General features: G+C 52.0%; 4 protein-coding genes across 4 annotated transcripts; 1 reads left to right on the forward strand and 3 right to left on the reverse strand.

Annotated features, from left to right (window-relative positions):
* Positions 1-167: 167 nt before the first annotated feature.
* Positions 168-7,877, reverse strand: pyr2 (non-reducing polyketide synthase pyr2; the record flags this gene model as incomplete). Its single annotated transcript, XM_046092228.1, has 2 exons — positions 168-1,326; positions 1,381-7,877. 2 exons carry the CDS (start codon positions 7,875-7,877, stop codon positions 297-299), a joined length of 7,527 nt encoding a protein of 2,508 aa, XP_045948206.1. The 3' UTR covers positions 168-296.
* Positions 7,878-9,781: 1,904 nt separating this feature from the next.
* On the forward strand, positions 9,782-11,404 carry LDX57_010479 (uncharacterized protein; the record flags this gene model as incomplete). Its single annotated transcript, XM_046092229.1, has 4 exons — positions 9,782-9,975; positions 10,082-10,305; positions 10,364-11,114; positions 11,173-11,404. 4 exons carry the CDS (start codon positions 9,782-9,784, stop codon positions 11,402-11,404), a joined length of 1,401 nt encoding a protein of 466 aa, XP_045948207.1.
* A 472-nt stretch (positions 11,405-11,876) lies between these two features.
* Positions 11,877-12,764, reverse strand: LDX57_010480 (thioesterase domain-containing protein; the record flags this gene model as incomplete). Its single annotated transcript, XM_046092230.1, has 3 exons — positions 11,877-11,939; positions 11,996-12,447; positions 12,503-12,764. The coding sequence occupies 3 exons, from the start codon at positions 12,762-12,764 to the stop codon at positions 11,877-11,879; spliced, it is 777 nt and encodes a 258-aa protein (XP_045948208.1).
* Positions 12,765-13,162: 398 nt separating this feature from the next.
* On the reverse strand, positions 13,163-14,871 carry LDX57_010481 (NAD(P)/FAD-dependent oxidoreductase). The gene is made up of 2 exons (XM_046092231.1): positions 13,628-14,871; positions 13,163-13,519 (listed from the first exon to the last, which is right to left on the reverse strand). Exons 1-2 carry the CDS (start codon positions 14,734-14,736, stop codon positions 13,336-13,338), a joined length of 1,293 nt encoding a protein of 430 aa, XP_045948209.1. The 5' UTR covers positions 14,737-14,871; the 3' UTR covers positions 13,163-13,335.
* Positions 14,872-15,432: the final 561 nt, after the last annotated feature.

A 15,432-nucleotide genomic window follows, 5' to 3' on the forward strand; every position in this document is an offset into this window, starting at 1 on the left:
CCTCTGGGCACAGGGTGCATGACAGGAGATTTCGTTGATTGGCCTTGGACGAGCATCTATTCTAAGATGTCTAAGGCATCAGCGACGAGCATTAGGGATCAAGACAACCCATAATATGTGCGGGCTCTTCTGGATAGATTGACCACAAATGAACTATTTTGAAGTTATGAAAAGTTATGAATACAAACTCAGGAAGTAGGCTTTGGACTACAAATCATTTATGCGAAGCTTTACTAAGTCAACATTCTAAATTGCATAACGCCTAATCTATACCACAACATCCGCTCTATCCTCCATCAGACATGCCCATTAGTATGTACACCATTACTATGAGTACCATTCGTCTCAGAAGCATTTGTAACACCATTCGACGCTTCCTCCGTCTTGAGCAGCGGCACTAGCTCCTTATCCAACTTTCCAGCGGCGCTCTCAGCCAGCGCATCGATCGACGACCCCCCGAGCAACTGCAACACCGGCACATCCACCCCCAGCTCCTTGACAAACCAAATTCGCAGATCAACCGCGACCAGCGAGTCAACACCCAACTCTGTCAATAGTGTAATTCCCGGCAGCGCCGAATCGTCAGGCAAATGCAATTTGCGCCGGAGAGTCGCACGGAACCCATCAGCGATAATATCCGCCGCGGCAGGCAGACTGTCCGCAGTCAAAAGCTGCTGCTTGATAGGGACATCCTCCTTGTTTGTTTCGACGGCGCCAGACTCCCTAAAGTGGCGGATAAAAGACCACAGCTTCGGGTTTCGGTACCAGACAACATCTGGGAACTCGGCTGGGTCCGTCATGCGGTATCCGCCGCCGATTTCGGGCACACGTCCAGAGTCAGGCCGTCCGGCTAGGATTGCCTCCGCGAAATGTTCAAGAATATCACGTTCTGAAAGAGCCATGGGACCGAGTTGCTGAGCGAGCACGTTCTTCATGTGTGCATCCATGGCGAGAATAAGACCCAGACCTTGAATCTGCGCAGGGTGGATGATGCTACCGACTTGGCCTCGGCGACGCCGCTGGTTGATCAGAGCAGCCATGAATTCGTTGGCGGCAGCGTAGGCGGTTTGGTGGAAGTTGCCGTTCGGCCCGGAGAATGAACCCATTAAGATGAAGAAATCTAGGTCGGCGTCTTGGTACAGCTCATCAAGGATGCGGCTACCTTCGACTTTGGGGCCGAAGACCCGGAGAACATCAGTGTATGAGAGATCAGTGAATGCGGCGTCATGCATGACGACTGCGCCGTTAATCACTCCGCCGACGGGCGGTAATTCGGCTTTTATGTGGTTGTGGACTTTGAGGACTGAGGCGCGGTTTGATACGTCCCTGTTATAGTGGTTAGCGGTCATTTGTAGACACAGTGAGAATCGGGATGCTTACATAGCCATGAACTCAACACGAGCACCCAGTTCTGCCATCTCTTCTACCCATTCGTCATCCACCTTCGGAGAACGACTGGTAAGAACTATCGTGCGAGCTCCGCGCGTGATCATCCACTGGGTAACTGAGCGACCCAGATCACCAGTCATACCCACCAGCAAGAAAGTCTTGTCGTCACTCAGACTCACCAGCGAACTAGACGAAACACTGTTCGTTGAGACCGGCCCAGAGTGTAGCCAATCGATGATCTCCAACTTATGGCTCGAAACGGGATATGTCGGGATATCTTCAGGAGTCAGAGTATCAACGGCAGTCTGGAAGCGGCTGCGCTGTTCGGCGAAGAGGCTGCTCGCTGCCAAAGCATCCACCAGGCTTGAAACTTGCTTAGCTGCAGGAGCGAACGATGCCCCGTACAGGTCCTTCAGTCCCCAGTATGTGGCCTCCGGGGACAATGAAGACTGCAAGCGGGCCAGCGACCCATCGGCATCAGGCTTGAAGGAGGCGAGCACTGACACACCCGAGGGAAGGAGACGACTGATTGCGCGAACCGAGCTCCGAGGAGAGATTATCAACATCCCAGGGCCTTGACTAGCTTTTCTACTACCAGCACTGTAGCGAACCCTGATACCTTGGCAGTAGGCCACCGCAGAGACCGCATCCTGAAGCGCCTGAGGAGCTTCGTGGATCAATATTGTGGACTCGGTCTGCGCTTGATTTACCAAATGCCTGGCAAGTAAGGCTGAACTGAGATCGCTCAAAAATCCAGCTTCATATTTCTCGGGTAGCCAGCTAGGGACTGAGTGACACCAGGAGGCAGGAGTCGAAACAACGGAGGCATGGTCCACGGACAAGGCGACAACACGAGTCCGTGTTTTCTCGTTCTCACCCAGAACAAGATGCAAGAAACCGGCTCCAGCGCGGACGGCAGGAAGAGTGGCATAGTGGACTCGGATGCGAACGGTGTTTTCCTTCAATCCCTGAGATTCGCCCTTTGGGTCATAGCGTGTCGCACCAAATGACGACACCAACAACAATGGCGACTCCTCGACCGCATCGTCAGTTGGGCGTACCGCAACGCAAGTCTCTCTAGGCTCGACACGGCGGGTATTTGGGACTCCACGGCTTGTGAGCCATCTCTGGTTCATGTCCCGGCCAGTCCGCATGCGAGGGATCTTCAGCAGTCCGTCTTCCAGCGTAAGCTCCCATTCAGCGTTCTCGGTGCAGTTGGGAAGTGTGTAGTCGCTTCCAGCGTCACAGTGCACCAATCGCATCAACGTAGTTGCTATGAGATCCGGAGACAAAGCAGTTGGATCTTGCACCGCGAGATGTTGGAACTGAGCATGGGGATTCTCCAGACTCAGGGAGCGCAGGAAACCCTTGCTCATGCGCAGATACGGTTCCTCGGTTGGATTTCCCGTGGCCACCCACAGTAGTTTCCCGGTCACTCCGACAAGTTGCTGCAGGGCTGTGAATCTATCTGCGGTGAGGTCCTGCAGGCAGGGGCTATCAACATCGGAGACAGCGAGAATAGCAGCCAGCGAGACATTCTCGGGAGGAACAAAGTTTTCAATGGTGCTTGCAGCGGTGATCCTTCCGAAATAAGGGCCTACCAGCTCTTGGACTACCGGAAGTAACTTCGCGGTGGTCTCTGTCGCTCCCCCGATTATGAGCAGATCGCGATATTGTCGCTTTGCAGGAACCGCTAGAGGTTGTTGCAATCGTTGGATATGGTCGTCGACAGCCTGGGCAGTGAACACGAACATGCCGAAGCTCTTAGATTCCTCAACTGACGAGACGGCCTCAAATCCTCCAAAGCCACTTGACTTTAGGACTTGATCCCAATTATCCCGGGAAATAAGAGGACCTGATGGTTGAGCATCAGAGTCACCACGCCACCAAGCTTCAAGTCCACCAAAGATGAGCGGAGAGGCGATCTGCTCTGGGTGGGTCATGTCGAGGATAGCTACACGACCGCCGGGCTTCAACAAACGTCGGATACGGGACATGCTTCCACTGAATGAGCTAGTCGCATGCACAACATTGCTGGCAATGACGAGATCATATGCGTTCTCTGAGAAGCCTTGTTCCGAAATGTCTTTCTCCAGATCGAGAGTCTCGTAGATGAAGCGATCGCCGTGAGCGGCAAATTTTTCCTGGGCCTCCTTGAATGAGGCCGAAGTCATGTCAGTGTAAGTGTACGAATGATAGTCTCGGACAATTTGGTCCAGGACCAAGCGGGTGGCTGCACCGGTGCCAGCTCCAATCTCGATGATCTTCATGCGAGGGTACCGGAAAGCGATCTGGCCGACAAGTGTGGCAAGGTTCTGCTTCAGGGTAGACAAAGAGCTAGACTCTTGCTGGAACTTGGCGAGCAGGTCACCCTCGCGGTGAAGCTCTTCCATGAGACCTACTTCACCTCGTAACCAAGGAACAAGATTCTCTTTGACTTTTTCCAAAGTCACGATCTCGATAGGCCTGGCACGCTGAACATCACGACCGAGGATAGAGGCCGCGTCTCCATCCAGGTGGTTAGGCGAGTAGGTTGGATGCTTGCCTCCGCGAACGGACGCCAGGACTTGATCCATCCACGCCACATACCGTGTCTTATGCCCGTCGAGCTGCTGGCGATCCTCGCTAGTCAACTGGGCCTGTGCATCACGGAGATATAGAAGAGCAAGACGGTCGCAGAGATCAAGAGAGACGTGATTCCGGGGCGCGGCCGAGTTATTGACGCTTGTCAGTGAGGTTGTCGGCAGAAGGGGACCCCAGACTTCCTCAACGAACATCGGCCAGTCTTCTGGACTGAGTTGGGTTAGAGGCGAGATGTGCATACCCTCAATCTGTACGAAGCCTCTGCCATCGGCATCGAAAAGATGAATATCACCGGTCAGTCCAGTCTTGCCAACATCCGACAGCTTCGCCTCAACGGTGAGATGCGTCTGGGGGGCATGCAGGCTGCCGCCACGGGAAAGCCCCGGGTTGATCGAGGTGCGTGCCAAGCGAGTTGGAAGGAACAGGCCGGACAGTTGACCGTCACCGGGATACGCGAAAGCAGCCATCAGCGCCTGAAGGCTGGTATCAAGATTGGCAGGATGGATCAGCAGATCCGAGTCATCTTCTTCGCCATTGGGGACAGGAATAGTACCATAGGCGATATCTTTACGGCGCTGAATGGACCCAAGGCCACGGAATAGTCCCGAATAGCCATATCCCAGCTTGTCAAGCTCGCTGTAGAAGTGCTCTGACTCTATCTTCTGCAACCCACCAACAAGAGGGCCAAGAGCTGGCAACAGGGACTCGTCCTGCTCGTCAAATCTGATCTCCAGACGGCCAGTGGCACAGCAGCGGAAGGCGTCGTTAAAGCGTGCTTGACAAGTGAACGAAGCGGTTAAGCTGCCATTTTCCTCGCCATTGGTCTTGTAGAGCGAGAACTGTGTTTCCACGCCCATGCTGGTATCTGGAACAGCAATTGCCCGATCGATAGCTAGGTCATGAATGTCTACCGACTGTAATGATCGGTCCTCGGCAATGATATGAGCTGCCTCATATGCCATAATGAGATATCCCGTCGCGGGGAAAAGAACCTGAGACTCGACCTTGTGGCCCTCTATCCATTCCAGATCCTGGACGCGCAAGTAGTTCCGCCAGCGCCATTCCCCTTCTCCCGTTTCAGGGCTCGTAGTGCCCAAAATAGGATGACGAGGTAGACGCCGATGAGTGCGGGCACTGGCATGATGTGACACAGCCCAGTATGTTTGGCTATGGTCAAAGGGATATGTGGGAAGGGATGGAAGGAATTTCAGCTCCCGTGGAAGTGAGAAGAGCCGGACGAAGGAACTGGTGTCAATATTCTCCGGCCCCAGATGTGCCCAGAAGGATCCCAGTGCGAGCGCCATGGCTTCGATGCCAGTGGTTCCGCGCTTGCCCAGTCCGACGTACGGCACGTCGGCATCATTGGGTTTGATTGTCGATACGGTCTGAAGCGCGGGTCCTCGGAGCGCAGGATGAGGTCCGACTTCCACGATCGCGTCAAGGTCTGGCAAGTCTTTCAGAGCCGCCGTCAGGGCTTGCGAGAATTGAACCGATTGAAGCATATTCTCGCACCAGTAGCGAGGTTCGAGGGCGGTCATTTCCGCCGCATCGTGAACACTGGAGAACCACTTCGTTGCCGGCGAGCCTTGGCGGGTCTGAACCTGACAGGCCTTCATGGCCTGCAGGTAGGGCTCAGCACAAGGAGTCATATGATGTGAATGGTATGCTGTGTCAACACGCAGGCGGCGAGGAGTCTGTTCAAGACTCTCGAAAAGCCATTCTAGCTCAGAAATCAACTCTTCATCTCCTGAGAGTGTCACGTTGGACGGAGAATTAGAAGCCGCGACAACGACGTGGCCACTGTACGGTGCTTCACCGCAAATGGACTGTGCCTGGTCCCAGGAGATGTTGACAGCGAGCATGCCACCGGGGTGTCCCTTCGAACCTGCGTTCGTCGTCGCCAGCCCACGTAGGTAGGCAACGCGAATGGCGTCCGCAGCTGAAAGCCATCCCGCCGCATAAGCAGCGGCAATCTCGCCCGATGAGTGACCGACAACTGCAGCAAATTCGATACCAAGCGACCGTAGAATGTTCACTTGGATTATCTGCAAAGCGGTCCGGACAGGCTGCGAAATCTCCGCAGAGTTGAGGCGAGAGGAAGACTCCGGAGCAGCCAGCTCATCTCGCAGTGTATATTTCGGTCGATAATCAAGAGGTAGGCTGTCGAGGGATTTCTGGAGTCCCTGCAGCCAGACGGCAGCTTGGGGACATTCTTCAATGACATCTATTCCCATACGCGGCCATTGCGCCCCTTGTCCAGTGAAAACGCCCAAGACCTTCTTCGGTCCAGGACTGAGACGTCGGGTGATTGTCGTCGGTGATTCTTTCAATTCGTCTTTGAGTTTCTCAAGCAACTCTCCCACTGTTCCCGCAGTGAAAACAGTCCGAGTGCTTAGAATCGAGCGCTTGGTCAAGAGAGAATGGGCCAAATCCGACAAATCGACGGTCGGATTTTCCTCCAACCAGCTGACATACTGCTGCAGCACAGCCTTGAGCGATTTTTCGGACGCGGCAGAAAACACGAAAGGGAGGAATGCAGGGGTGGCAGTCGCGTCCGCAAATGATGAAACAGCATTGTAAGGAGTGTAGCTCTCCACAATAGCATGGGCATTAGCACCTCCAAAGCCGAACGAGTTGACCGAGACTCGACGAGGAGCTCCGACCGGAAGATCAGGCCAGGGGAGCGCCTTTGTCGGAATCCTGAGGTGGTCGGCAAATGGCGCAACCTTAGCGCTTAGTCGATTAAAGAGCATATTCGGAGGAATGACACCATGTTGAACAGCCAGTGCGGCTTTCATAATGCCAGCAATACCAGCCGCCGCTTCGGTATGACCGATCACGGTTTTGATCGAGCCGACATACATCGTCTCATCTCTTGGTGAATCCTTGTTAAAGAACGCATTTGCAATGCCCTCCGCCTCTTGCGGATCACCCACAGGAGTACCTGTTCCGTGGGCTTCGAAGAATTGGCATCGGTCGGCTGGATTTAGAGGGTCGAGTCCAGCAGCAGCGTAGGTAGAGCTGATGAGTTCACCCTGAGCCAGCCCGTTAGGCATTGTAAGAGACTTGGTGCGTCCGTCACAGTTGACTCCGGTGGCCCGGATCACGGCATCGATCTGGTCACCGTCTCTCAGGGCATCGTCCAGACGTTTTAGGATCACTGCGGCCACGCCTTCACCGCGAGCGTACCCATCCGCGGCCTCGTCCCACATATGACTGCGTCCCGAGGGCGACATCATATTCGCCTGAGACGAGGAAACGTAGCCATCGACCGACAGAATCAAGCTGCTTCCTGCTGCAACAGCCATCGAGCAATCTCCCTTCTGTAGGGCTTGCACAGCTAAATGTAGTGCAATTAAACTGGACGAGCAGGCCGTATCCAGCACGAGGGAAGGCCCCTTCCAATCGAAATAGTAAGAGATACGCGTGGCCAGCATAGACGGGGCACCACCCGAGATCATGAATGGAGGTACGCTATCCTGGTCTGATAGAAGAAGCTGGCTGTAATCGTAGTTCATAGCACCGCAGTACACGCCGGTCGATGATCCTTGCAAGCGTTTTAGCTGCAAGCCGGCACGGTCAAGTGATTCGTATACCACTTCTAATAGTAGCCGTTGCTGAGGGTCCATCGACGCCGCCTCCGCCGGCGAAATGTTGAAGAAGGGCGCGTCAAATGCACGAACATCTTCCTCCAGGAAATAAGACTCTGGAGAACTGATCATTCCAGGTGGTAGACTCTTTTTCCCAGCATAGTGGAATGTATCCCCGTTGTAACGGTCTGCTGGGGGTTTGGATGCCACGTTACGTGGCTCTCGCAGGAGGTTCCATAGTCGTGAAGGTGAGGATGCCGAACCAGGAAATCGGCAGCCACTGCCGATTATGGCGATTGGTTCGGCTGGTGTCATTTTGGTTTGAGTCGGTATGGCAAGAGGAATGCGATTTAGAGAGTGAAGGATAAATCAATATATCGCTGTGAGATCAAGTCTATAACAAAGATTGATGTATAGCGAATGTTGGAAAGATGAGGAGGTAATACAAGACAGGGATCTGGTAAATAAATGTCAAGACAGAAAGAATAAAACGATACCGATGCTACTTTTGAATAGCAGTCAACGCATTTCAGGATGGGGCATAATGGATTCTATAAGGGTGCAATCAACTGATGTATCTAGCTCTCTGAGCCTGTATAGACCCCGATCTGTCATCCTTTCAGCCACGACAGCCTAAGTGATGACTCGCTTTGGCAATCCACATCAACGAAATACTTACAACTAGCAAATAGGTTAGCTGGAACATTAGACATCTATCACCGTCTCACAGATACTATCTTACCTTCGGCGTATCAACATTCTCGGCTCCCGAACCTCGCCTCCCACGCGTCACGTCACGTCAGCATAACTCATGGATAGTAGCCTCAGCCGTTCGTCTGATGCGCCTCCCTGAATTAGAGTAACGCTACCAGGCGCGAGAACGCATCCATGTTTCCATGGCTGTTTGTTAGTGCCGTCAGCTTACTTCTAGGTCGCCAGATCCCGGCTCGATCGTCGAATGAAACGTGGGATCTGCGGCCTAACCTTAAGCTGATTGCAGAACACGAGGCATAGTGGGCGGAGGTATTTTACCTTCCGATCGGAGCCTTGGCTCTAGATCCCTGCTCAGCATCTTCAGGCAGGCAAGTTGATGCAAGAACCTTCAGTAGCCTATGGGGGCTGAGTGCATGTTAACATCTGCAGAGGCAATCTAATTGTCTGCGTGCATACAAGCATGCCATGCATAGAGATCTAGGGTACCCTGTTGTCACGTGGATGTTTCAGCCCGCCGACGGCTGCATATATATCGCCGTGTCCCCGGGTCCGCATGTCGAATTACATTCCGTTTGAGGCTTGAAGGATTTAAGGTCAGGCTGATCAGCCTCATGACAAGAGGCAGACTTATTAATCGGGTCTGTTTCAGACGCAGCGAACGAGATGAAGCTGTGGTTAGCCTTCGAAAGATAACACGGTTTTTGTTGATTTCCGCCAACGAAAAATCGGGGGGCTGACAAAGCAGGAATTGAGGATTCTTACTGGTGTAGACTAGACCACAGTCTGGGCAGAATGATGACATTCAAGAAGGATTGCTGGTTGGTGGCTTCGTATTGAGCAGAAGTCCGGGCCGCTTTAGCGAGCTGAGCATTGGCACTAAGGGCCAAGCGCTGTTTCAGCTGTGCCATTGTTCGAGCCGTCAGGCATGGCTCACTGAGTCACTATGAGTGAATCGGAATCGCAGGATGACACAGCACTTAATAGACAATCAACTTCTTCACGATCGGACAGCTGTCTGGTAAGCCTATGATGACCGCATGTCAAAGTTTGGCCATCAACTGCCGAATTGACCGTTAATTCAGCAGACAGGGGACCGCTGCTTAAGCTCAGCTGAGCCGCAAAAACGTGGACTTAACGCCATCAACCCATTTGACGGCCGACGTTAAGATTGCCCAGTCGGACTAGGAGTAAGAGCTGCAGCTTACCTGTAGCCTACAGGCTGTAAGCTGTGGCCGAGACGAGGACCAAGACTAAAACAGCTAGCCCCCAATGAGCCAGCAGTGCCACCTGTCCTGCAGGCTTTATACCTTTTTGGGCATGTGGTGTGCGCGACGTGCATATACAGATCTGACTTCGAGAATGCGGCGGAACGGGGACAGAATACATAAACACAATCGAGCAGAAGATGTTGCAGACACTGTAAAGAGCCGCAGCCGGGGTATTACACAATCTCATTGTATGCGACCATGATTGTTGATGCGACCGAGATTGTCCGACCCGACGCAATGGATGAGTCGGTCCACCCTGACACCAAGAAATATTTCGTTGAAGCAATCAAAAACTTCCTGGAGACGACCAACACTGCTGGACTCGAGGCATTGGCTAGTCGTCTGGCTCCTTACACGATTCAAGCGGCTCCGCCTGCGGTGATAACCGACGGTCCGGCACAACCGGTGCTAATTCTAATCGTGGAGGAAAGGTAATTTCCACTTTCCCTTTTCAGTTTGCTGCAGAACATCGGATTTCACCGTTCCCATGCCGCAGGGTTCATTCTCAGTGCTTCAGTTCGTTAACTAAACTTTTAGTACGCAATACCCCGGTTCGGCGGGTGAGTTACCTGATGTGGTCCGCCTGGACTCCTGTCCAAGTGGCTTTCCAGAGGCTTGGGACTTGCAACTATGTATGGACACGTCGCAGGAGAGTAGAGTAGAGACAATTCCGTCTGGAGATGAATTTGAATACCTCGGGGATCCTGTGAATAATATGGACTTCTCCGGCTCTCTTTCGCCATATTCTCAGCCTCCTCAAGGTAAGTTAGACATGCAGAAGATGATCTGGAGGAACTACCTAACTTGGAACACTTCCAGATCTTCTACAGAGCCCGGTCCATCTGTCAAACTTCAGTAATACGAACCAACCCGATCACCACATCACTGGCCCTACGAGTAGCCCGTCTGGGGCTAGCGTTCACGACACATACAATTCTCCTTCATTATTCTACAACCAGCACCCATCCCCACTCACAGAGCCCGACGGCGCCTCAACAGTATCGCCAAGAAGCTCTGAACAGTCTTTAGTTCATCCAACGAGTCAGGGTCAAACGCCGCACTTACCAGAAGTTCTGACCGGGTCGCCCGTACAGAATGCCTACATAAGAGCAGATTACGCCGAATACCTAATATCGAATCTGTCCCGGTGGCAGAGTAGTGGCATATGGCACCAAGAGACAGTCGTATTACCCAACCAACGACATACCAAATACGACCGGTTAGCAGACGCCTACTCGTGCATCTGCCAACTGGAACCTCGCATGGGCGATGACCCGATCCGGAATCGGGCAGCCCTAATTCAACTCCACACAGAATACGAAAACATAAACCAAACAGAAGAGTGCGGAGATGGGCCCACGCGACGCGGTAGAGGCCATGCTTCTCTAATAGTCGATCGACTACTTGACGAGATCCACCCGGAGTGGTCGACGTGTGACGAACAGCGACGGTCGAATTTACGCGCGAGATTCCATAACCGCAAGCGCTTCGGGAAGCGATGGGCGGTGCTTACTCGACATTTGGGCCCTGCAGTTTTGTTTCTTTGCTCGCGTAAGCTGGAGAAGATGGTGTATGTTTTCTTTTTCCTCGCCCTTTGACCCCAAGTCTGCGGCTAATAATCATTGCAGGAAAAACACCGTTGTCACAGTCCAATTTCTCGAGCAGATCAGTGAACACATTGCAGGCAATTGTCCAGATGTCGTCGAGCTTCTAAATACCCTAAACCCGCTAGCGACCGATCTGATCCAGAATCGAGATCTCAACGCACATAATATAAACAGCACAATAGAATATCTCTGGAGGGGTCATTCCGAGGGGTTATATGATTCGGGTTTGGGATACCTCTCACCTCATGTATAGACAAACAGTGTAATTTAATAGAGCAGTGCGATCCTTGACTGGACCACTATAGAACTTCAATACACGAATGGGTCACCCCGTTACAGCTTTGACGTTATTGTGCAACGAAGACTACGCCCGATGATCCTGCCAAGAGCCATAGTCGTTGCTTGGCTTTGCAGGTTGCACGATGACTTCATGAACAGCCACCGGAAGGACCGGCTCTTCCGTATTGTTCTATAGGTCTCCCACAGTAGCACTATGTAGGACGGGTCAGGGGTCTCTAGTTTATAACGAAACGTGTCCGTTGTGTACGGCTACGTGGCCAACGGTTTTCAATTATGGCGGCAAGCCATCCTTACTCAATTGTTACACTGTGGCTACAGATAGACTAATCGATGCAGTAGAATGATTAGAAGATGGGCTAAATATATATGGCCTCTTCAGCCGTCATATCCGGTGCATTCGATGGCGGTGCAATTTCTAATCCACTCTATGGATGCGGCTCCGTCAATAAAGAACAAGCTTCACGGATTTGGTTCGTCGTATGTTCGGCCTATCGAGTCTATTAGTAAATCATTCATCCCAGGATACGAAGAATAGGCACTATACATTTGGGCCATCAAAGATCGTAAAATGATTGCCAGGAGTATCCATCGTGGCCACAATAAAGCTAGTATCATAGTCTTCCCAGCCTAGGTACTTCCAGTCCCTGACCCGGTCAAAGTAATGCAGCGAGTGCTCGGCGTTTACATGAACCGGATCCGCTGCTCTGATCAAGACTGCCGGGGGAGGGCGTTCCGAGAATGCCGGCGGACGCCAGTCACGCTGCATCTCGTGCGCAGCCAGGATGCATTGCTGCGCCTGACCACGCCGCTCATCTGACATTTGCCCCGGGAGTTGGAAGCTTGCGACCACTTCCGGGAGAGTGCGTGGGTAATGCGTCGTGACGGTTGGGGTGGGATAAACGCTGTCAACCAACACGACGCCCTGGACTGTATACTGTGGCAACTTCATGAGTCGTGATGCCACTTCGACGGCGATGCATCCCCCAAGGGACCATCCTAGCACGGTAGAGTCAGTTTGGCTTCTATTGCCTTAATGTTGCGGGGCTCGTACCTCCGAGAATGACCTTGCCGGAAGCGACGGCAGATCTGACAAGGTGTGTATAGACCACACCCATCTGGCGTAGGCCATGCTCCCAATGACCTCCTCGCTCGAAGCGCGGGTTCTTAATGCCGAACAGTGGCCGTTTAATATCCCCGAGGCAGAAGTACGGAAAGACTGTGCCACCAGCATCGTGGAACAAAATCAGTGGGATAGCAGGGTCGTTTGGCCCTGGGCCTGGCTGGATCTGGCTAGGGTTCTGATTTTGGTCCATGTCGATAAACAATTAATGCGAATGACTTTAATCAGATAGATAATGAATGTCCGGTCGTCCCGTTGGTGCCATCTTATAGCACAGAGATGGTAAGGATACCCTGTGCCTCTTCAACACCTCGAACAAGTTGTTACGCAATGGGACCCAGATTAGTGGAACGCATAGAAGCATTCTTACTAGCAGCAGTAGAATCATATTACCTGAGTCAGATTGTCATCATGTTTTTACCTGATTATTTCCCTTTCTTCTTTCAAGGGTCTACCTTGTTAGGTAGTGTCACGGCTGTCTTCCATAAGCAGAGTCAATGAATGTCAATGAATCCAATGCTTGGTACGGATATCTAAGGATTATAATTAGAACAGCTTTCGTTTCATATCATGACATGACCTGAGGAGCAGTTAACCTCGAGACGTGTCACATGAGAAAAGGCAATAGCCATTTCTTTGCAGTAAGACCTTGTGGCAAACAGCAAAATCTTAGTCTAATCAAGGAAATACAGTTCTGATTGTTCGTATCGCATGCTAATTTCTAGGCTTTCAAGTTTATCTCGAACGAGTCCATCTCATCACCCCTAGAGCCTTGCCTGCTCACTAGCAGTCAAAACACGCCTTGGCGGACCAGCCCTACTCCCGTCTCCTTTGGACATCGGTTTGTCTGACGGCTTGAAGGCCCACCGTTGGCGTTGAGCGTCAGGTAGAGCATTCTCAAGGCCATCGACAACGTACTTTCCCAGCACTGGGAGAAATTTAAAGGCACTATAGATGGACTGTTAGACAAATACACTTCTGTGATAGAAAAAAAAAAAAAAAAAAAAAAAAAAAGAGAGAGAGAGAGAGGGAGAGAGAAACTATGCGATAACTTACTGTCCACTTCCGCCAGTTGCTAGGAACAAATTCGATATCCTCGGATGATGTCCAATGATAAAGTTGCCATCAACGGTGTCGGTATACCAGCAAAGAGACTTCTTAGCCCACGGTCGGTCCTTGAACTGAGGGAGATATCGCTCTAAGCCTGCGCGTAAAGCCTCATCCGCCTCCGGGGGGATGTACTGCCCCTTCATGAGGCGCGGGATAAGCCTCGGTCCAGAAATACTGCCTCCGTGCGTGCCATGAGCAGAGATGGCATAAGACGTCTCATAACCATAGCCGTGACGCATAACCTTCAGCACATGGTCTGCTGTGGGTGGAAAGACCAAGAACCCGGAAGTAAAATCTAGAACCACCGGCAAAGTAGCCACCTCCTTCGCCTCTTCCGGGGATAACTGGATATATCCGACAGGCTGACATGCAGAGACGGCGGAGCCTTGTAAGTCAAGAAGATAATTTGTCCATGACCCCGTCGCCAGGATGGCTCTGTCACAAGCCAGGTATCCCCCGGTGATATCTCTGACGCTGGTGACCTGGCCATCGGTCACGACGAGCGAAGACACGGTTCCCTTGGGTCCTGTGATGAAGGACACCCCTGCTGAAATGCACTTGTACGCCAAATCCTTCATCACGGCTGCCGCATCGACCCAGCCTGCGTCTTTGTTCTCATAGCCGCAGATGGAGCCACCGGAGAAGTCAGGGAAATGTCTCCGTACGTCGTAGGAATTGTTGAATGCGTTGAAGTCCTTTCCGAGCTGAGTCAATGTGTTCTTACATCCGTCGATGTAGGGATGGGATTCCGAATGGGCTACAATGGCCAAGCCACTCTTGTTGAAATACTGGCTCCATTCAGCCTCCCATTTTTCCATTGCCTCGTATGCGATCTTGGAGTAGAATGGATCCGCGTAATCCGGACGGATGAGCCGTGATGTATCATGGCTCGAGGCGTCTGGAGCCGGTGGAAGTGTCCGGTCCAAGACAGTGATATGCTCATATCCTCGTTTACGCAGCTCCAAGGCAGTCGTCAATCCAAATAATCCGCCGCCGATAATGATAATCTTGTCGGATCTTTGTGTCGGTCTCGCGTGGGGAGTATTCGATGCCATTCTGACAAGAGGTAATGTGGAAAATGTTCGTCACTGGTGTTGACCTGAGAAAAAAGACAGACACTTGACCGATTCGACCATATCCCGCTGCACGGAGTATTTAATTGACGATAGATAAATCCTCCCAAGTTAAAGTCGTCAATGAAAAGAATGTCTATATTCAGTTATCTCAATATCAGCACAGCCTCATCGGCAGGATGCGGAATGCCTACGCGAGTCTCTCGTCATTTTAAGACCCATGTCACGCCACGTTTCGCAATCTACTGAAATTCCCTGTCTAGATTAGCATATGAATTCATTGATGCAGTAGATCAAGCGAATCCATATTACCTCGTATTACTATCCCCAATAAAGCAGTACCTTCGTTGGCGTGAGCCCCCACAAACACCCCCATTGGTCCCACCGGGCACAGTAAGCCAAGCTTGAATCCTGCGGACTAACTTTGGCAGCTGAGTGCGCCTCGATCCACATAATCAATCCCCGTGGGATAAGTAGGCTATCTAGAAAATCAAAACGTGGCTAGCCGAATGGATTCGTTGATGGGACCTGCGCAAGTTCAAAGACCATACTTTTCAGCCTAAACAGTATCTGACTCAGACGTTCTGGATCGAAGGATGAGTCGAGGAAGATCCGGGGGGCCTCGATGACTGCCGATTCTATGACATTGCGCCATCTTATCGGCCTCACAGTCATTTC

Source organism: Aspergillus melleus (assembly GCF_016097325.1).
Source record: "Aspergillus melleus strain CBS 546.65 chromosome Unknown contig6, whole genome shotgun sequence".
Lineage (NCBI taxonomy): Eukaryota > Fungi > Ascomycota > Eurotiomycetes > Eurotiales > Aspergillaceae > Aspergillus > Aspergillus melleus.